The sequence below is a fragment of the Cnephaeus nilssonii genome (genome assembly GCF_951640355.1).
Source record: "Cnephaeus nilssonii genome assembly, chromosome: 11".
Taxonomy (NCBI): domain Eukaryota; kingdom Metazoa; phylum Chordata; class Mammalia; order Chiroptera; family Vespertilionidae; genus Cnephaeus; species Cnephaeus nilssonii.
Genome location: NC_137082.1, coordinates 60,716,398 through 60,739,117, shown reverse-complemented (window position 1 = coordinate 60,739,117; position 22,720 = coordinate 60,716,398). Strand labels below are relative to the sequence as shown.

Below are 22,720 nucleotides of genomic sequence, written 5' to 3'. Positions count from 1 at the left end.
AAAACAATGTTCTAGAGATGGAATATTTTAGCCCTTGTGGGATGTTATAAAATCAGATAAATTATACAATTTAATGACCACACATCATTCCTCCCTTGACCATAAAGAATATATGTCATAAAAAAATTGGTGAAATTTAAAAAATATATGACACTGATAAATGTTAAGTGCAAAAATTGACTTTTAAATGTACCCAAATATATTGATTAGTTTTAGCATATATACGCACTCACACTCAAACATGACATTAGCTGGAAAGAAAAAACCTTCAAATAACTAAAAATGTGGATAATCCTGACACCCATTATTTTATTATTTTTTTAACTTTTGCCAAGTTTAACCAATCTTATATTTTAAAATGCTATTACATAATAGACACTACATTAGAGCAATAAACGTTTGAATTCTAAAACCAAGATGATATATTTTTGGCAAACAGCTGAGCCTAATAAGCCTAAACATTATTCTTAGTATTGCATCTTATTTTATTTTTTGTTGAATTTATTGAGATAACATTGTTTCACAAAACCGTACATGTTTTAAGTGTACAACTCAACAAAACATCATCTGCATACTGCATTGTGTGCCTGACACTGATTTTTGTTGTTGTTGTTAATCCTCACCAGAGGATATTTTTTCCATTGCTTTTCAGAGAGTGGAAGAGAGAGGGAAGGGAGAGAGAGAGAAAGAGAGAGACATCCTTATGAGAAAGACACATTGACTGGTTGCCTCCTGCAAGAGCGCCAACTGGGGACAGGTAGCAAACCACAATCCAGGTACGTGCCCTTGACCAGTAATCAAACCTGTGACCCTTCCGTGTATGGGATGATGCTCTAACCACTGAATATACTAGCCAAGACAAGAAATCTGTAACTGGCTGTGACCAGTTAATTTTGGATACCAACTGTACTCGACCCATCCTGATTCTTTTGAATATAACTGCAATGCTTTCCAAATTTTTCAAATTATACAGGAAAATTTCACAAATAAAATACATGAGATTTAGTTTAGATTAAGTGTGCATTTTACAGTAAGATAGTAAAAATCCACTGTATCAACATTTACTTATGTAATTTTTCCAGTAAAAGTCAATCTTCATCTTATAAAATCTTTAATATATTCTACCTCTTAACAAAAAATATGCTATACCAATTTGCCATTTATTTTGAGTAGCATATACCTCTCTTTTATTAAATACTAGAGGCCCAATGCATGAAATTCGTGCAAGAGTAAGCCTTCCTTCCCCTGGCTACTGGCACCGGCTTCCCACCAGCACCAGGACCCAGGCTTCCCCTGCAGCCCCAGCTTTGTCTGGAAGGTCGTCCAGAAGGATGTTCAGTCTAATTAGCATATTACGCTTTTATTATTATAGAAGACTAGAGGCCCGGTGCACAAAATTCGTGCACAGGGGGAGTGGTCCTCCTCAGCCCAGCCTGCACTTTCTCCAATCCGGGACCCCTTGGGGGATGTCCAACTGCTGGTGTAGGCCCGATCTTAACTGCCCCTGCCCCCGCCGGCCTGGTCGCCCCACGCAGCCTGCAGTTCAGTCGTTTGGTCGTCCCTCACTAACCCCCCTGCCAACCTGGTTGTAGGAGCCATCTTATGAGGGTGTGATGGTCAATTTGCATATTACCTCTTTATTATATAGGATAATAGGAATGCCCAGCCGGCTTGGCTCAGTGGTTGAGCATTGATCTATGAACCAGGAGATCGTGGTTCGATTCCTGGTCAGGGCACATGCAGGCTTGATCCCCACTGTGGGGTGTGCAAGAGGCAACTATCAATGATTCTCTCCTCATTGATGTTTCTATCTCTCTCCCCCACCCTTCCTCTCTAAAATCAATTTAAAAAAATTTTTTAAAAACAAATATAATAGAAAACCTTGAATTTTTATATCTTCAGAAATTGACAGTTACTTCTGAAAGTATGCCTATGATTTTTAATTATTCCCAAAAGACAAACACAGTCACACACATTTACCAGAAAAACAGTATGCTTTTTCATTTTAATCCTCACTTTATAATTCCTCACAATTTAGGTGCTCATTATATTATCCTCTCTAATAAAATGGTAATATGAAAATTAACCATCACTCTGCTACATAAGCCATGCCCACCAGCCAAGCCACGCCCATCAGCCAATCAGGGCGAGTATGCAAATTAACCCCATCCAAGATGGCTACAGCCACAGAGAGCAAGGTTTCCTAGGTAACAGAGGAAGCCAAGCTTTCATACCATTGCAGGCCTAAGCCTCCACTCAAGCTACAAAGTTTCAATTACAGAAGGTAAACAAATTCAAACAAATGGCGGCAGAATGGAGCTTGAGAGAGCAGACCAGGGTTGCCGGCGGCAACAGGGGAAGCAAAGCTTTCCACACACCCTGGCCAGGCTCACCCGCTTAAGGTTACAAAGTTTCAATTGTAGAAGGTGAATTAACTGCCACAAAAATGGCTGCCACCCCGGAGGGAGCAGCAGGCTTGGCTCCACTCCAGGCTACAAAGTTTCAATTGTAGAAGGAAAATAAATTCCAGATACCAGGGCCTCTGCTTGGGTCACCAGGGGGCGTGGCCGGCCTGCAAACCACCACAGGCCCCTCGCTCAGGCCGCCCCACGCCCCAAGGGAACCCCCACCCTGATCCGGGACACCCTTCAGGGCAAACCAGGTGGCCTCCACCTGTGCACCAGGCCTCTATCCTATCTAATAAAAGAGTAATATGCAGATTGATCATCACTGCAACACATAATATAGCTGCCCCCATGTGGTCAAAGATCCTGCCCCCATGTGGACACAAGATGGCCACTACAAGATGGCCAGCAGGAGAGGGCAGTTGGGAGGCACCCGGCCTGCAAGGGAGGGCAGTTGAGAGGGACCAGGCTTGCAACGGAGGGCAGTTGGAGGTGATCAACCCTGCAGGAGAGGGCAGTTAGGGGTGACCAGGCTGGCAGAGGAGGGAAGTTGGGGGCAAACAGGCTGGCAGGGGAGCAGTTAAGCATCAACCAGGCTGGCAGTAGAGCGTTTAGGGGGTGATCAGGCTGGCAGGCAGAAGCGGTTAGGGGCAATAAGGAAGGCAGGCAGGCAAGCAGTTGGGAGCCAGCAGTCCTAGATTGTGAGAGGGATGTCCGACTGCCCGTTTAGGATCGGGCCTAAACGGGCAGTCGGACATCCCTCCAGGAGTCCCAGATTGGAGAGGGTACAGGCTGGGCTGAGAGACAACCCCCCGCCGTGCACGAATTTCGTGCACTGGGCTTCTAGTATTACTATAAATTAATAAAAAAACAGAATAGATTTGCCATTGTTTTATAACTCATTACAAAATATAGTTGAATCTACCAAATCTACATCATTTTAAACTTTACTAAACTGCTTTAATAATGTCATCTCATTTCTTTATACTTGTTTAAAAAATTCCTCAAAATGCAAATTAACACTTTAAATTAAAAACTAAGTTAGACCTTTTCTGATAGAAAGTATGACTGATTTGACTGACAGCTTTGATGAGAAGTTCTGTGCAAACCAGATCATATGATAAATATTTTTCATTCACTGATTAGCCTTAATCTTTCATCTTCAATGTTTGATAAGAAAGTTTATATATATAAACTTAATTTTTCTCCTTCAACTGGTATTTACATTATATATATAATGCTTTGGCTAAATTATATTAAAATTAATATTATTTTTGTTTTCTCAACCATTTCTGTATATTTCTGTATTTCTGGGATAAACAAGGTATCTTTAAAAATAACAGGTGTACTTAACAGTTATTGGTGACTCTTGGTTTACTTGGTCTACTTGGTTTCTTTTCCAGTAAATGAGAAAGTGAATGATGGACGTTAAATCTTTAAGGACTAGTTGGTTTTCAATTTTTTGTTTTGAACAATTTTGAGAATGAAACTAATCAAATGTCAGCTTATAGGTCATTAAAAATAATTTCTGATGCTGGGTCTCGATGTGAACTGTGGCATGTAACTTGAAAACAATTCCAAGTTGCATTGCTCTAACAAAAATCCTTTACTCCTGTCTACCTCTTTATATGAACAAGTTTCTTGTTCCATATGGAAATAGAATTGGTGTTTTACCTGTTTGACAGTAATATATATCCACAGATACATGAACTAATTTTTTAAAGCTCTGTTGATTTCTGAACTACTTTCCCAATAAAATTTAACAATGATTCAATTATATACTAATAATTTTAGTGAGACTTCAACAAGATAAAATTCATCACTTAGAGCTTTACAGTCCCATAAAGTTAAAGATAGAATTAAAATTTCAATGTATACATATTTTGTTACACAGAAGTTTAACAAATAATCAGGAAAAGACGTTCAAGCTTAAATATGCTATAATAGGATAAATAAAATGTAAATACCAGTTGAAGGAGAAAAACTAAGGAGGTCAAATTTATCTCAACTGAATAAACGCTTTCTCATGTACTTTTAAATGAACAATGGAGTGTATCAAATCCCTTTGATATTTGAATTCTGTTCCTGAGGGATGCCTTTAAAAGAATTTTATGAAAGTTATATTTTAAAATGTTAACATAGGGCATAAATTTCCTCCCTCTCAACTTTATAAACATATGTTGCAAAATTTCAGATGTAAACTTATCAATGTGCAAGGAAGTGCTCAATTTATAAAATTCTTTAACTGGATATACAAGCACAGAAGTCGGACGACTGTCCAGGGTCAATGCCTCACAGACCTTGGAACTTATCAACATCAGCTCCTTGCCCAGGGAAACCATTTCACTAAAGCAGGATCTCATAAAACAGTATCTATCCTTTGTTTTGTTCCTCATCCTGACAGTTTTGCTACAATATACCCTCCAGAATGAGTAAACTAATCTATTGACTCTCTTTTGAAAATCATTCCTCCAAAGTAAAAAGTCCAGCCTGATAAGTGTCCTGAGAGTCGTGTTCTCCTCCCCCTTCATCCTGTTATTCAGGGGCCAATGCCCTTCACAACTGAGACATCTGTACAACCCTCCCTGGACTCCTAGCTAACCTGTCAAAGGGATACATACACAAAGATCCAGAGTTTTCAAACAGAAGCAGGTTAAGTTCATGGTGTGTGCAGAGTGAGTCTAACTGTGTCTGATTCAAAGAACTTGCAGGAACAATATTAGTGGCTTCAGATACAGGTTGGTCAAGTTCAAATCTCAGCTTTCCCCTTACAACTTACCTGAGCTTGGTCAGTTTGCTTAGCCTGTGAGCTTATTGCCAAGCCTGTAAAATGGGGGTAATTTAGGTCATACATAGAAAAAAAGCACTTAGAATAATGCTCAGACATTTTAAGTATTCTATAAGCATTAGTTTCCTTTTGTTATAATAGTTTTATCCATAGGTACTCTGCTGACTAGATATAAGGCTGATAAATCCCCAGCCGGTGCCTGACATAGACATGGTAGTGGTTACGCCTCACTTACCATTTCTCTCCATTTAACCAACACGCACTGCCATCCACACCCTTCAAAGGAGGAATAGGATGCCATAGCCTGTCCAATGGTAATTCTATTGGGAGAGGAATGGTGATGTTCCAATGGCATGCAGATACCTGCTTAGTTCTCCATTTTCTTTTAAAACACACTTATTACTCAAGATGAAAATGCAGGAAGGGAAAGGATGAAAGAAGAAAGAGGAAAAAGAGAAAGTTTCGGACCATGATAGCAGGCATGAGAATAAAAGAAGCCAAGATTCTGATTCCTGAAATTTCCCTAATCCCACACACTTTTCTAGCTTTTGGCCAAATTCCGCACCAGTAGTTATCCTTAAACACAGCAGCAAATACAAGCTACTGCAAGGAGACAGAAGGGAAAGAGGCCAAGTCACTAACAGGATCTTCCAATTAAAAAAAAAAAAAAAAACTATTAAAAGTTTTTTTTTCCTTTCTTCAATTTCCCAGGTCTTTTCCCTTCTGCATCTTCTCTAAGTAGATGACACAACCTTCAAACACGAGCTTGATTAGGAGGCATTCCATTTTAAGAGAAAAAAACATTCAAAGAAAATATTACTTAGAGGTCTCTTCCCTCCCTTCCCTCCATGCAGTGTCCACATGCTCATGGGCATCTCCTAATTCCCAGGGGCACACTGCAACTCCTCACCCTGCCCCTGTGAGCTGACCCCTGCAGAGCCCTGCCTCGGGGGCTTCCTTGCTATAGACTCGGCTTCCAGCGCGCTTGCCAGGCCAGCCCTTAGCTCATCTATGTGCCCCTCAGGATTGTCTGCGAGCTCCTGTGAGCAAATCCTCATCTTGGACTCGCTCATGTCCTGAGTAGCCAGCCCAGCCAGGCCGCAGGGCCTGACACAGAGCTCAGCCCGGAATCCTCGCCCACAGACGGTGCAGCAACCTCCTAAGGCAGGAGGACTCCATGCTGCCTCATTCCACTCCAGTTCTACAGAACTTTTTATGTCTGGAAAAGACTATGCCTTGCAAACAACCCTGGACTATTCTTCCAATCACTGATGATCCCTCACCCCTGTGTTCAAATTTAGTGTATGGAATTGACGCATGGAAGATGAACCCTGGAGTAGGAGGGGTGGCCCAGAATAGGAAAAAACAGTATACACTCAGAAAGCATCCTGAGAGAGAAAAAAATGCCAACTTAATAACAATTTCCCATTTATAGAGAGATACAGACCAACAACCTGGTGGCGGGTAGCTTTGTTATTTTCACTAAAAGCAAGCCTAGGAGTGCCCGGGGGTGAAGAGTGAGGAGCACAGGTCGGCTCCACAGAACGTCCTGCTCCAACTGAAACCCTCAGAAACAACACCAATCAAGGCTGTGTGACAGCAAGACAGTGCACATGTAGCGAAGACTTCATAGCTAAGGAATCCATTTTCAAAATCATTTAATCTGATCCACATAATCCTTTTAGATACTCGAGGTATTATAACCTCCATTTTATTCTTCAGGGACTTGAGTCACAAGTAGAAGACCTGACCCAAATGACGTGCCAGATGGGAGCAGAACCAAACATTAGAACCTAAAGGTCCAGTCCTGGGTCTCTTCATCCTTAACAACGAGCAAAGCACTCCATTTTCTCTCTAGCTGCTCAGGAATCTTTTCAAATAAGTTCTTATGTATAAATTTGCATCTGTTAAATGATCATCATTTCATAAAAATTAATCTAAACCTATGTTTTAAAAAATCACTCTGAAAGATACTATTATTCTCTTAATATTCACTTATTCTAACTTTCATTAATGTTCCGTTTATTTTGGTATGAATCTCCCCAATAACACTGCAAAAAAAATGATTTAAACAAGCGAAGTACACAAAGTGATTTTAAATAAGCAAAGTACAAGAATCTATTTATTGCAGACTATTACACATCAAATAGTTATTTTCCATTGTGATTAATTAGACCCGCTCATTGGATTGTTTTAAATCCTTCAAATATGGATCTACATGCTTTCTTTGCCTCTGTTCAACCTCAAAAGAAAAAACAATTTGTTCTAAAGAAGGTGATTAACATCAGTCTCCAAAGGCCTGCCCACTTCCACCTGAAGTGAGTCTTAAAATAAATTATCTCTGACCTTAGAGGCACCTTGCCCCTGAGAACACTAAGGCACACAGATAAGAGATTTACAAAGGATTTTACACGTTTCACCTCAATCAGATATCCAGATGCTAAACACAAGAAATTACAAAAACAATTCTATCCAGAGGATTTGAAGTGACACCGAAGACAACATTCTGCCCTCTTTCTGCTCATGAAAAATATGGATAATGTCTCTAATCAATTAATTTCATTCAAGTTGCTTAGAAGCTAAGTACTTTTCCTTTTAATTTACTATTTCAGAGGGCTGTGAAATAGCAGTAGTTACATTGCACTGCTGGGCTCCACCAAATTTACAATTGTTTTAAATGTCAAAATGAGAAACTGTACCAAATATTTAAGGATACTTTGGGCCCAACAGGCAGGGACAAGAACACAGGCTTTGGGCCCAAGAGGCCCTGGAGGAAAGGAACACTCTGGGGCTCATAAAGAGATGCACCCCTATCTGTGTGACATTCAAAAATGTGTTGGGGCCTCAGTTCCATAAACCATAACATGGCAGTGCCATGTAAAGGACCCAACACCTAGGTGGCATGCAATATTCAAATTTCCTCTGCCCTTGCTCCTGGGAAACCAGAGGAAATAGAGTTAAGTTTATCAACGTGACCACTAATGGAAGAAAACTTGAGACTGGGGAACCACATCCTATGGAGTTTGCAGACATAAAGGAAGCACACCAGGCAATGGTTCAAGGTTATTCCATAGTCAAAGGGCTCCAACAATGACAGCAGCTATCGTGGACCAGGCACTGTGTTTTCCCTAGGATAACCAAGGAGATAAACATCATCCCCTTTTCACAGATGAAGAAACTGGCCTCAGAAAGGCAATGTGACTTTCACAGCTGATAAATGATACAGTCAGGAGGAAAAACTCACATTAAATCAGGCTGTAATCACCTTCAGAACACACCTGGAAACACAGAAGATTGATTTATTTATTTAGCTATTTATTTATTTATTTAGCTATTTATTTATTTATTTATTTATTTCTAATTGTCAGTTAGCCCATGTGACCTCTGAAGCAAACCTATAAATCAGAATGCCACTGAATGACCCTATTTACAGATAAGGATCTGAGTTCCCTGAAGTTAAATAACTTCCTTCTCAGGTGGCAGTAAGTGGCAGGGTGGGAGCTCGAATGCAGATCTTTCCATCCTAAATTCCTTTTTTTTTTCTTTCATGCTGCCAGTGACTTCCCAACTGTGTTCTTCAAAGCAGAGGCATCTCGGAGCAGGGACCCTGGGTTCTTTCTGGCAGACCCCTGTACAGGACCCAGCCTGCCACCTCTCCTTGTATCCTCTACAATGTGGCCCTGCAGCCCCGCACCGCAAGGAGGGAGGCCTATTTCCCCTCCTTTGATGGTAGGCTGGCCATGTGACTGGCTTTTACCAGAATAGTAAGGTGGAATGTGCCCTTATAATGAGCATGCCAAGAGGCCTTGGCCCACTTCTGCCCTCTCTTCGGAAACCGCCTGCTCGGTAATGAAGGACCACATGGTGGAGAGCCCAGCTGTCCCAGGTGAGGCCATCCTACACTAATGTAGAGCCAGTCAACCCCAAAATATCAGGAGAGCCCAGCCAAGATCTGCTGCATAGAGACATATACATAAAGTATACAAAGTCTAGCTTAGATCTACAGACCACCCATGGAACATGAAAAATAGTTAACGGTGTTGTTTTAAGCCTCCAAGTTTTGCAAGATTTGTTTCATAGCAATAGCTAACGGTTAAACTTGTTCCCCAATTTGTAGAGTCACTTTTTAAATCTGTCCACAAAAATTGTGTTTAACCAAAAGATTTTTACACTTTCTTACCTATGTAAAATTTTGCTTAACCAAAAGATTTTGAGGCTTTAAAAACAAGCTGCTAAGTACTGAACTTGGCTATAATAACTTCTATACTATCTTCCCACTCCAGTGTGCTTCACCTTTAGTGAGTTATGAATGAGTTTCATGGTGTCACTAGAAAGTAAAAGAAATGCAGACACAAAAGTTACATTTAGAGCACACCTGTGAATGGCAAGTACATCCTCAAGTACAAAGGAAAAGAGTGAGCTTCCTTTATGCATACCTTCCTTTGTGCAGAGGCAGCCGATGGCAAGTGTGGGAAGCATCTAAAATCCTTTAGACATCGCTTCAACACCAACTACCTTTTAATAAGCAACTTCATGCTATATCAGGCAGCACTCAGATCAGACCCAATGTTCTAGATATTTTCTCCTACCCTCATCTATCAAAAATGACCCATTGATCCAGATCTCATTCTTACACCAGGGTATCTGACAAACTAATTTGAGCTAAGATATAGTAGATGACAAGCGTCATGCTTTTAAGTGATTAGAGAGACCTCATAGATCCTTGAATCAAATGTCTTCATTTCACGAATGAGAAATCTGACATCTAAGGATGTCAACTTATTGAGGTGACAGCTAGTTGAGGATGTCATATTTAAGATGACTTAATAATAAGCCACCTCTCCCAGAGATGACATTTCAACAAGCACCTTTCTTCCTTGGTCAAAATGATGAGCTAGTGGAAATTTCAAGTGCTTTAACAGACTGGTGTGCCCATTTTAAGGTTTGTGAGTTTGTGAAGAATTACTACAATCAAAATGTCAAGATTGTGGCCTATGCTTCTGTGGGGTCACTAAGGCCAATAATTCTACAATGTCCATATGTTTCAGTGCAGATGAGATGAAGGAATAAGTGCTGGAAAATAATCTTCCCAATATCATCTTGTCTCATAATCTTCTTTAAATGAGACATCTCAAAAGGCAGCTCTTATCTATAAATTTAAAGATCTAAAATCATCTGTGTTATTATTGTTCTAAAATGTCTTTATTCTTTCACTATAATATCCTAAAAACTCCAGACTGTTATCACATTTACTAGAGGCCACCAAATTGGAAGATGGGTATGAAGCAGGTAAGTTCTTAAAAAATATCTTGTTTCATAATTCATTTTCTCTTCTGACACCAGAAAGCCTCCACTTCATAAAAGAAATTCTCTCCAGTCAATTATAGTTTGGTATGTAAGACTTCATGTAATGATCCTCAGATTCTTTCTTAACACTAGTCGAGAAGATGTAATAAATTATCCAAAGGGTAGAATCATTACTAATATCAGTAGTCGTTAAACTTGAATGAGCACCAAACTCCTCTGAGGTGTTTACCAGTTTCTGTGACTCGACTCCAGAGATTTCTGACTCAGTAGGTCTGTGGGGCCAAGAACATGCATTTTTAAGAAGAGCCTCAGGTGAGTCCGATGCAGGTGTCCCACGATGCCTTCCATGGCTCTGAGTAGTGCTGGCTTTTCATGGTGTCAATTCTGAGATGATCGGTTGGTTATTTTCAGGGATTTTTCTTCTTTTAAAACACAATATTGGCCATATATTAATGACATATATGTGTGTATAACTGCATCTACATACACATCACCTATACGTTCTCCAGGCAGAAATACCAAAACTTTGGACCAAGAAAGGGTATCTCTTAGTTTGAACCGTATGAAATTGCCAATATTCCATCTTTTCTGACCTATACAAACAGTAAGTTCATATGGTTAAACCTACAATGGACATGGACAATAGCAGAACAGACTGATGCCCCCTTTTCCTCATGATTGAACTGACATAGCCCTGTCACCTCAAGAGGCCTCCTAACATCATGGCATTGGTTTAGTCTTTATGATAATCCAACAAGGTATTTTTCCAGAAAAGAAAACTGGGGCTCAGAAAAATTACATAACATGCCCAAGGCCACATGGGATTCAGTGGTAAAAACAGAATTCAAAACCTAGAATACCTGATCTGCCCTGGTGGTGGGAGGAGGGATGGGGGAAGAAAGAGGGGGACTCTGACCTTCTTTCCACACCCCAGGGACCCCCACCCCCCGAGCTGAATTCAGGGCCTTAACACCCTCCACTTTCCCAAGTGCCTCGGTGACTGGGCAGGCTCCCACTCCAAACCTTCTGAGAGTCAGTAACACAGAACTGTCAACAAGCTGCCCCTAGTGGCTCCCTGCCCATTGACCAGTCCTGGAAAGAAAGGGAGGGGCTCGCTAAAAAGCCATACAAACCACAAACAGGAAGAATATGGTAACTGATAAACTGAGAAAATAAAGCAAGAAGCCCCTTAATATACACACATAACATAATCCCTGTCAGTAAAAATTGTGAAGATTTACACCACATTCAGTGGTCCCCATTTCAAAAGTCAAGGAAGTGAAGATCACAATTTATAAGACTTGTCCAAGCAACCTCTTTTTATTAAGTTTCATTACCTGAGGAAGGAGAGCATGCCAGTTGTACTAAAGATGAGCCAGTGATAAGGTGCGGAAGTCTGAGCTCTGTGTAGGTATAATTAATTTCATTCTATATCAGATATAAAACTGCACAGACAGTATGTATTTTTCCCTGTCATGGTACCTTCTTACTAGTGAACCATGGTTCTTTTAATACACCAATGACTCACATCCCCCCAAGAGGCATGATAAACCTACCGCATAATAAATTTTGTTTTTTAGTGATCAGTATTATATCAAAATTCTATGTTCTGGCAATAACTGATTTATAAATTTTGATTATATATGATAAAATTACAGGCTTAATTTTACATACTTAATTAACAAAAGGTAACACTTTTCCCCTTAAAATTATCAACTGAAACTTTACACGCCTATAAATTGCTAAGGTTACCAATCACAAAACCCACCACCTGGGCCTATGGTTAAGGTTATTACAAATGCTTAAAAAAGTAAAACTTTATAGAAAGAAAAAAACAACAATAAGCATAAGTAATGTGATATCTTTTTCTTCCACAAGGGAACTTCATTCAGTCATTTATTTATTCAACAAATGTTTACAAAGTGATTACTACATGCTAAAAACACTGTTCAGTAATTTGAATTACACATTTTCAGCATTTATTTTAAAAGGAATGCTTCAGACCTCTTTATAATTTTGTATCTAGATAGAAAACAATGAGCCAATTTCAAGCATGTGGTTATGACATGATTTAAAGTACCTCAAACTACTCCAACTGAGAAGAGAGAGCAAATAGGATCATCAAAACTGGATTGTGGAACAGACTGACGTACCTCGATGTGAGGTTGGGGGGATGAGAAGAGATAAACCAAAGAACTTATATACTTATATGCATAGCCCTGGACACTGGCAATAGGGTAGGAAGACCTGGGGAGTGTGGGGGAGGAGGAGGGACTGGGAGGAGGGAGGGATGGGAGGAAAATGGGAAATATCTGTAATACTATCAGCAATAAAAATATATTTAAAAAATAATAATCCAGGCAATGAAAAAAAACAACTGGATTGTGAAATGGGTGTGGTCTAGGTCCCTTCATTGTGTCAGAAGGCCATCTCGGAACCTGTTCTGATTCTCTCTCTGGAAGCAGGGGAAAAGTAATGGGGCCCCAGGAACCCAAACTGAAACATATTCTTCTCATTGTATGCAATAACTCTGCTTTCTGCATATTGAATAGGAATGAGAGATTAAAATGAATATTCACCCATCTGAAAACAAACTGATGCTCTGGAAATGTAGCCCATAAAAAGTAAATGCTTTGCTTCTGCTCAAGCTGCTGCTGCATTTTGAAATAAATCATTCTGTTAAACGGTGGCCTTTTCCTCCAGGGAAGATTCTAAAGTTGCATCCATTTTAACAAGTCTCTGACAACACTACTCTCATCACTCTCTCCTGTACACCTGACAATCCTTGCTCTTTGGCATGCGAGGTTATGCCCCTCCCCCATTCACCCCAGGTAAGTGACACAGCCTTCTTCTACCTCTCCTTGCTTTCAACTCAGGGCCCAACACTTGTGCGTCACATAAAAAGTTTGTAATGACTCATGGTCTTCTGAGTTGTAAGCAGACAAACATACTGAATCAGATTTCCATATAAATTTTAATGACTTCCTGATTTATATACCTAAATTGACAGTGTTGTAGAAGTAATCTCTTGCAGATGTAAGCACAGTACACAGGCCACTTCATATGAATGCTACACACCTACACATGTCATTCACTCCACTGCCTTTTCTAGTCTATTACTAAAATGCCTGATGGAGAAGGCCTGAAAGGTTAACATGAACTCTTACTTAGTTTGCACATATATACTACTTTTTTCAGTTCCACTGCAATATTTGGAATCACAACATATCTTACAGCCAAGGAAAAGAATGAGTAAGATTATCACAGATGAACCTAAATTGTCTTGGGGTTGGTGCTTGAACAACAACAAACTAAACTACAATGACTACTAGTGGAACTTCCACTAAAGAATTTAATTTCACAATAAAGAGTCAGAGAAACATGTACAGGAAGATGAATTTCCACTAACTAGCACGCCTTCCTTCAGCTGTGAGTGAGTGCAGGAAGCCTGCTGGGGAAGGCTGGGCCTTGGGCTCCTGCAGGTGGGGTTAGGGATGCAGCTACACCTAGTGATCAGCTGCGGATTGCAGCAGCAGGAGCAGGAAGCAGGAGGCTGGGCTGCCTTGTGAAAAGCACTCTGCCACTGATTCTCCCTCTCCACGTCTGGTGACAACGTTTTCAAGATAAATTTGTTACGTGACATCACAATCACTCTTATTTGCCTGGAGTATTAAATGACAGAGATGCAATGATTGTCTTTTGTGAATAACAGAAAAACAAGGCTCGATTTTAGGATACACATTGTCAGTATTTTAAAGAGATGTACAATGAAAACCTTTCATTTTCTATTTGAAAGTTGAGTTCATTTCCAAAGGCAAAATTTCACATTTCCACATTACAACTCCAACTTCTATGTTTATTAACTCCCAGTTCTCTACTAAGAAAGTCCTTGTTCCTTTTCTATTTCAGCACATTTTGAAACTTTTAATAGATGGATGATTTTTCAAAATATGGAAACTATATCTTTCTTACCTTTGCTCATTGCCATCCCAGTGTTCCCTCACTAAAAAGGGGCCTCACAGAGTAAGTGCTCAAGAAATATTTACTTGAATTAAAGGAATTATTTTAATAGGCACACTGGGCTCTCTGCTTATTACAACAAGCCAACAAATGTCTTCTATACACAATATCAACCCAGAAAAATTTCCAATGGCTAATCATCACTGCAAAATTTAATTAAAACTTTACATTGTGGTAAGTAAAATTATAGAAAACTTTTTTCTTACAACTGGCTGGATCCAATATCTTCCCCAGATAAGACTATTATTTGAAATGTCACGCTGGCAGTTTCACCTAACAATCGCATCAGCCTGTGCATAATTTTGGCTGTGTTCACCAAGAGGCTAATAAGTGCATGTGAATTATATTTTCACCCCTAGTTCTCTTTCAGCTCTCGTCAAGGGAGGCTGAAAATGCAGGACGGGGATGCCAGTGCTTTTAGAACAGCAGTTATCACACTTCAGCAAGTAGCAGAATCCCCTAGAGCCTGCTGCCTGCATGCCCAGAGTTTCTGATTCAGGAGGTCTGGGCGTGGCCCCAGAGTCTGGGTGTTTAAGAAGTTGCCCAGATGCTCATACTGCTGGTCTAAGGACAACACTTGGAGAACTACTCATGTGGAACAACGTTTCTCAGAACGTGGCTACAAACCAGGATCACCTGGGGATGCAGTGGGACCTTCCACTTGAGCATCACCATGGCTCACCATAGAAACCAACCTTGGGAAGGACCACCTGCTAGGCGATCCTGGGCACACTAAGTTTTGAGAAGCACAGGTTTAAACAAGTTCACTGCCAACACTGGCTCAGCACCCCCAAGTCCTTCCCGAAACCACTGAAGCTGCTGAGGTATAGATCTATCTGCACATTTTGTCACTCTTGATTGCCCTCCCTTCCTTATGTTCCACCCTTAACAGCAAAGAGAGTGCAAGGACAGCGAGCCGCCCCTGCTAGGATGTCCAGAACTTACGTTGCTTACACCTGAGCACACAACCCTTTCCTTCTCATGTATGGTTCTCTTTATTTTTCTCTCACACAGTCCCACGCTTAATTATGTCCTGGCCTTGCCAGCCGCCCCACTGGTGGTGGGACTACAAACTACCAAGGTTGATGACTAAAGCTTTCCTACTCCCCACCCAACACCAAGCCCTACTACTTATCTTCCCCTGTAGTTTTTTGGAGCTACAGTGTACACTCAGGCTTTCTGATGACTAAACTGAAAACCACGGCAGTATTTTAGGAGCCTGAGAAGCTGAATCTTCCTATGATGGGAAGTTTCTATTATTTTGTATCTTTTTAAAATTTATCACTAGTGAGTTTGAAAAACTTTTGTAATTAAACTTTCTTTCACTTATAACGTAAACTTATTAATATGTTGATTCATAAAGATGATAAGCACCCTAAGGTATGGAACTGTAAGGAAGTTTGTGGGAAGTTGAATTCCAAAGAGTAAAATCTTAGATTAAAATTAAAAGCATGATGTACATCACCCTTACGAAAAATGTTTTACTGTGGAAAAGTATGTAACGAATTAAAACGCCTGACCCTCTAACTATAAAACTATGCCTTAGACTTAGATAATGACACTCATTGAAAGGAAACAATACTTAATACAAAAGAGTTCCTCTACCAAAATGGATATATAGAGCCTACTGATTCCTAGAATGTATTACAATTGCTAGGGATCTATGAAATTTTTAAATAAAGTCATCAACTTTTATAGAATTGTCATAGACATACTTACATGTTAAAACTTACTTTTCCCCAAACTAAAGATTATGCTTAATTCATATACCGTTTATATAATCTGAACACATAATACAATTTAATTTTCATTAAGTTCATTTAGAATTACTCACTGTATATGTGTGTGTGTGTGCATATATATATACATATATATATATTACTTTTCCATATATCACTATATATAGGTAACTTCTCTTCTGAAAACCTTTAAACTAACCCTTTGAAAACAGGAGAGACTAAATCCTTTAATTTTTCAGATCAGAATAATATGCTGTACTCACACAATACTTTACATACACATAACACTAAAAATGTTATAGTAATTTCTTGGCATATTTCTTTCATGCCCATTGATTTCAATTTTAAGTATTTTCACCACATCAATGATCAATCTAGTGAAAGCACCATACAAATATAAAATGTCATGACTCTAGTTATCTGAAAAAGAAAAAGTCAAACAGCTAACCAAATCTATCCCCACTCTCCATAAATTTAAATATGTCAAATTGTTGTATTTTGAAATAATTTTGGACATTTAAAAAAGTTGCAAAAATAGGACAAATATTTTAAGTACACACTTTTCCTGCCTTCCACAACACAGCATAACCACAGACTTACCAAAACTAAGAAATTAAACATTGGTACAATACTACTAACTAAATGCGACTGTTTCCCAACAAACGTCCTTAAAAGAATATTTTGAAAAAATGAATTTCTCAACAAGAGTCCCAAACTCATAGTTATGTTAAGGTTTAATCTATTCCAAATACTTACAATAGTGAAACAAAGGGCCCAATCTGTCTGTATTTCTATTTCTGCAGACCAAAGTTTGCTTAACAGAACCTAGCACACCAGTCCCATTATCATGTAAAACTAAGCACTTTGTTGTGTAATATATATTATAACTTGGCTTTTTGAAAAACTGGAAGAAAGAGGAATAACTTGCCAGCTGTTTGGCTTCCACTATGGAAAAGAATTTCAAGCAAAAGTGAAATGATTTAACTTTCTTCCTCACAGCTAACTTGTATATCTTTATACATAAATTATTTTTAGTGATCATTAAAAGTCTAGAAGGCAGAAAGTGAGCCTCCAATATTTTGCCTAACAAATTAAAAAGTTACCAAAATAATAATTTTTAAATGGAAATGTTTACAGTAGATGAAGTCATCATGGACCAAAACCTCTTTCTTTTCTTTTTTTTTTTTTCTTGCAATAAGTTTAGCACTTTATTTCTGATGTCTGGCATGCAAATTACATGTAGTAGACTTCCAGAAATTATTAATTAACAATTATATAAATTCCAAACCCATTCCACAAGAGGATATGAGAATGAGGAGTCCTGCATAAGGGGAGTAGTACTCATAAGGGGAGTAGCAAAGTACCTTGTGTATAAATCTTAGTTACATAAAAATACCTGCACTGATTACATAGAACCTCATAAGTTAGTCCTTTGGGTGGCCTAGAGGACCTCTAAGGAAAATGTTCCTTTCATATGAGGAAAAATGCAAGCCAATTCTAAATTCTAACAATCACTTCTCTCCCTCCCTTTTGTGTCAGTCAATTCAAGTACAGCTTGCATGTTTGCAAATGATCAGGATTGGTAACTTATTCAACAAATAGTATGTTAAGTCCAAGGCTCTACCCTAAGTGTTTTATGGAAAACCAAAGAGAAAATAATTGACTTTGCCCTCAACAAGCTTATAGTCTAGCTTCTCTATCTTTAAAATGGATTCCCATGTCAGGTGAAAAGTAGCCACATTAATATAATTTCCAAAAGAATCATAAAAGGAAATTGCCATGTCACTCATACGATCATAATTAACTTTCTCAACATACATGATTTTCCAAAGCATTAAGTGCCTCATATCTGTATTACCTAAAATACAAAGTAGAGAGAGAAAAACGGGAATGTGCTGCAACATAACTGAACCTTGGGCACACAAAACTTGCCAACTTCGAATTTTTAAAACGTCAATATTTCTAAGCAATCTCTCAGATACTGTCCTTCATTTCCCCTTTACCCATGAATATACTAAGATAACTCTGGCTTTTCAAATATAGAGAAAACACACTTCAAGTCATGGTATGGTAAGTCCAACAAATAGAATGATATATTTCCTCTGAGGAAAAAAAAAAATCTGGCTAAATTTTAGTAAAGATCTGTTTCGGTTCGACTGATAATTTAAAGCAGCCATAACACAGACACAGGTCAGTACTATCCAAGCTGAAATACTTTTCAATGATGAGGAACTAAATTGTGTAAATAAGCTACATAAATATTTGTTTCCAAACTCTTGCACACAACTTAAAAATTCATCCAAATGCTATTTGACACAGCTTAACTTTAAACAAATCCCAGGCAGGGGAGTTATAGTTCTAAGGTCCTCATGCTTGCCTTCTAATACCAATGAGTTGTAAAGCTCTAAAACTGGCCAATCTACTCCATATTTCACTAATAAAGAACACAGGCCAAAATCTCCATCAATCTTATATCAGGCAGCAGCGTGTCATTTTGTTAAATCCTCTGGAGCACGTGCAATTACCAGGCAGTTAAGAAAATATTAAAGTTAGGTAAAGGGTATTTCTCTATTGAAGTTGGTTTGGGTTTCACAGCACTGAGCCCATCAGGCAAGTAACTACAAGCTCAACTTCATCTCTGCCACCAACTGTGGTCAAGGGTCCTGCAGCTCAGCAACACACATGTTGTGCCTGTATGTGCCTCGGATGCCAAGGTGTAAAAATGTATGTCTCCACAGGCCAGAGAGCCAAATGCCATTTTCAATGTTTAAAATATGCGTTTACTACCTGTGAAAATCTCCATCAAATTACAAAAAAAATAAATAAATAAATAATCCAACTTATTCATTCCTCCAGAATGGAAACCTACTTCGCAACCCAAGTTTAAGGCCATATAGCGGGCTTTTTATGAAAAGAAAAGCAAGATGCCCAGTGCCACAACTGTATCTAGACCTTAATGAAACAAATACACATGAGAAATAAAGTGTGAAATGCGCAAGAGTTTGCTGTCCATCCAGGCGTGTGCTCCAGGTACTACTGGCGATACAGAGGTAACCCCTGTAACACTGCTCCCCCGACCCCCGACTCAGAACACTCCGTGCTCGCAAGCAGGCACACGTGTACATGCACACACACGCACACACACACACACACACACACACACACACACACTCTCACATGCACTGCCAGTCCCTTCCCTGCCCACCTGGGACCCCCGGGGCGGCGCGGCTGGGCTAACACGCTGCCACTGGCCAGCAGGGCGCTCTGCCGGGGATCGAGGGTGGGAAAGTGGGGCTCGGTGGGCAAAGGGCCTCGGTGGCGCGAGGCCTGGGGTCCCGGCCATTCCCTCCTGGGCCGCCGAGTCTCCCTCTGGCACCGAGGAGGAATGCCCGCCTTGGCTCTCCGGAGCTGCCACGCGCCTGCCTGAGGATCCCTGGCCACCGGGGACGACCGGCCGGGGCGGCGGCAGGAATGGCAGGGTGCAGGGCGACCGTCACCGTCCCTGGAGCTGCAGCCCGTCGGGACGATCGCCGTGAGCGCAGCCTCGCACCGGAGATCCCGCCCGGCCGCTGCTCCGGGTCCGAAGGACCGCGCAGCGCCCACGCCCGGCGGCTGGCGGCTGCAGCTCCGAACTTCAGGCAAAGTTTTCTGCCGTTCCTCTTGGAACCGGCCGGGGACTCGGAGCGATGGCCGTCCGCCCGGATCGCGAGCCCAGGCAGCGGAGGAGCGGGGGCCAAGAAGGGGGTCCTGGCTCCGGGGCTAGTGCTCCCGGCCAGTCCGCTCCGCCAGCGCGAGTTCTAGGTGCCCGCCCTCCCCCAAAGGCCCTTCACCCACCCGGTGCCGGCAAACGGGCAGGATCGGTGCCCGGTCCGCCGCGCCCCCTCCCCGGACGCTTCGACCGCCTAAAACTCTCCCACCCGGGAGCTGCCGGCGTCCCGGGCTCCCGCTCCGGCCCGCCCGCCCCAGGCGCTGGCCAAAGTGGCCCCGCTTACCTGAAAACGCCTCCCCGGCGGCAGTTAGCAAAAGTCCGGCCAAAGTCGCCAGGCCAACCCCAAGTCTCATGTTGCAGAGTGCGCGCCGGGCCGCTCCTCGGCGGCGGAGGGTGGGCGCGCGAGGGCGGAGGGCGGTCGGGATCTTTGGGTTCCAGACGGCGAGAAAGAGAACCGGTCTCCCAAAGTGCCCACAGCTGCAGAAGTCCGAACTCCAGCGGCTCCTAGGGCCAGGGGACAGGGTCCTGGTCTTCCGGCCCGGCCGCTGACCCCACGAGGCGTCTGGCGCTGCTGCAAGAGGGAGCGGAGGGCGCGCCCGCCGAGCCAAAATCCGCCCTCCGTTCCAGCGGGCGCTGCCGCTGTCCTTCCCCGGCTCAGGTCCGAGCCGCCGGCCGTGGCCGTGGCCGCGCGCGTCCTGCCGGCTGCCTCTCCGCCGGCAGCCCCGAGCCCAGCCCCCGGGAGGCGGGCGCGCCAGTAGCCGAGCCCGCGCCGGCTCCGCGCGGGGCGCTTGCTCCCGGACTGACTGGCGGTGCCCCGCAGGCCGGCTGGAGGGAGAGCCCACGTCACGGCCGCCAGGCGCCGCCGCGGTCCGCTAGGGGGCGTGAGCGCCTCCCCGCCGGCCCGCGCTGGGCGGCAGCGGCGCCTCCGGGGGGAGCGCGGCTGGGGGCTGGGGCGGCCGCTGCTGCCACCGCCGCGCGGATGCGGCGTGACCGGAGCGCCGAGGAAGGGCGAGAAGGCTTTCCACCCGGGCCCCCCGCCTGGCCCCGGGCGCGTCTACTGCTTGAGGCTGGGCGGGCCGGGAGCTGCGCCGCGGCCAGAAGTTTGTCCCGGGTCAGGAGCCGCTAGTAGTTTGTGGGAGTGGCGCCGGGACCAGCGGCCTGCGGCCCCGCGGACCGGCGGGGGAGCTTCGAACCGGCGGCGGACATGAGTGTTACCGAGCAGGGCCAGCTTCACCCCCTTTGCAGGGCCCGCTCTCCCTGGAGGCTGCGGGAAAGCCGAGCCAGGAGGTCGGGGAGGCTCCGAAGGGCCCCTGGCTTCTCTGCGCCCGGGGCAGAGCGAAGTTGGCCGGCGCCGGGGAAGGAGCGGGACCCGCGAGCGCCACAGCCCCGCAGCGCTCCAGCTCGCCCGCCGGCTCCGCGGACAGACGGGCTGCGGTCCCTGAGCCCAGACCCCGCGAGGCAGGGCGCGCTCGGCTGCTTCATTGTGCCTCCTCCTCCATCCCGAGTGGGCCGGAGCGGGCCGCGGGCGGTGCACGCGTGGAAAGCGGCGTCACGCCGAAAAGAGGGTTTGGACATAACCAGCGATTTCTGTATCTGGTGCAAAGTGTTGAGAAAAGGGGGAGGAGGAGGAGGCGGTGTGGGTAATAAATCAAATAATGTCTTGAAATATTTCATTTACCATTTGGGCTATGGGATTGACTATAAGAAGTGGATAAAAAAAAAAGCTTCAGATGTTTCAGAAAAGAGTTCCACTTTGTAAAATTACCAAAAACAAATAACCCCAAAACTCTGTCTCCCTGGGGATATGCGTAATAAGCCAGCACCAAACAGCTATAGATGCCGGGCCTAACTCACTGAACACAATATAAGGCCTGGGAAGAGGTTAAATTATAAACCAAAGTAACCACGAGTAGCACCGTGTTCTGGCACAGGCAATGACCTGGGCAGGAAGGCAAATCCATGATACAGATGTGCCCAGGGCTTCTGTGCGCGGCCTTCCCCTAGTGTTTATACAGGTTCCTAAAGTGCATGGATCCCACACTCGCCTCCATCATGTCTCCAGTGGACCCCAGAACCAACCAGCAAGGGTATGCTACCACTGTCACCTCCTGGGTCACATTTAGTTGCTAGACAACTTTGCATCTGGTGTGCCAACCACCCCCAGGTCCTCTTTCTTCAAGAATTCCACTTACTAGGTCCTTTTTAGAAGTGCTCTTTAAAAGGCTCTACGTTAATCATTTACTTCTTAATATAACTTTACATCATCCTGCTACCTCTCCCAACTATGTACTTGTTGAGCCTTACCTTTAATTAGAAAAGTGAACATTTGACGTCGTATCAGAGAGGAAGGGGAGTCACATGCCTTTAAGGATCAGCAAGTGAGGATGGTCCAATCTGCTACCTGGGTTTTTCATTTCATTGAGGTTGTGTGTGCACTATGATGGTGGCCAATTTCCTTTTTTTTTTTTTTTTTTTTTTTGAGTGGTCATGTGCTTTCCATTGGAGCTTTTATGCTAGTAGGTGCGTGGAGGATCTAGAGGAGAAACAAGTCAATCTAGTAACTTTACGTCTGAGTAACTTCTTTACATCATGTGAGGAAGTGAATATTAGGGTAGGGTTTCATTTGCAAAGTATGTTAATTCTTCCAGCCAATATCTACTAAGGCCATACTATATGCCAGGCAGTGTGCTATGTGCTGGAGGTTGTCTTAGGCTGGGCTCCCTAGAAACAAACTTGGAAGTAAGGATTTAAG

General features: G+C 42.7%; 1 protein-coding gene across 2 annotated transcripts in view; it reads right to left on the bottom strand.

Annotated features, from left to right (window-relative positions):
- Positions 1–21,476, bottom strand: part of PTPRM (protein tyrosine phosphatase receptor type M) — a 642,938-nt gene extending 621,462 nt beyond the window's left edge. Inside the window, exon 1 of one of the 2 annotated variants that reach the window (XM_079785235.1) lies at positions 20,252–21,476. In XM_079785235.1, the coding sequence (XP_079641361.1) occupies positions 20,252–20,321 (70 nt within the window). In that variant the 5' untranslated portion in view covers positions 20,322–21,476. The remainder of the gene's footprint in view (positions 1–20,251) is intronic. The other variant, XM_079785234.1, reaches the window with a different exon arrangement.
- Between the last annotated feature and the right edge of the window lie 1,244 nt (positions 21,477–22,720).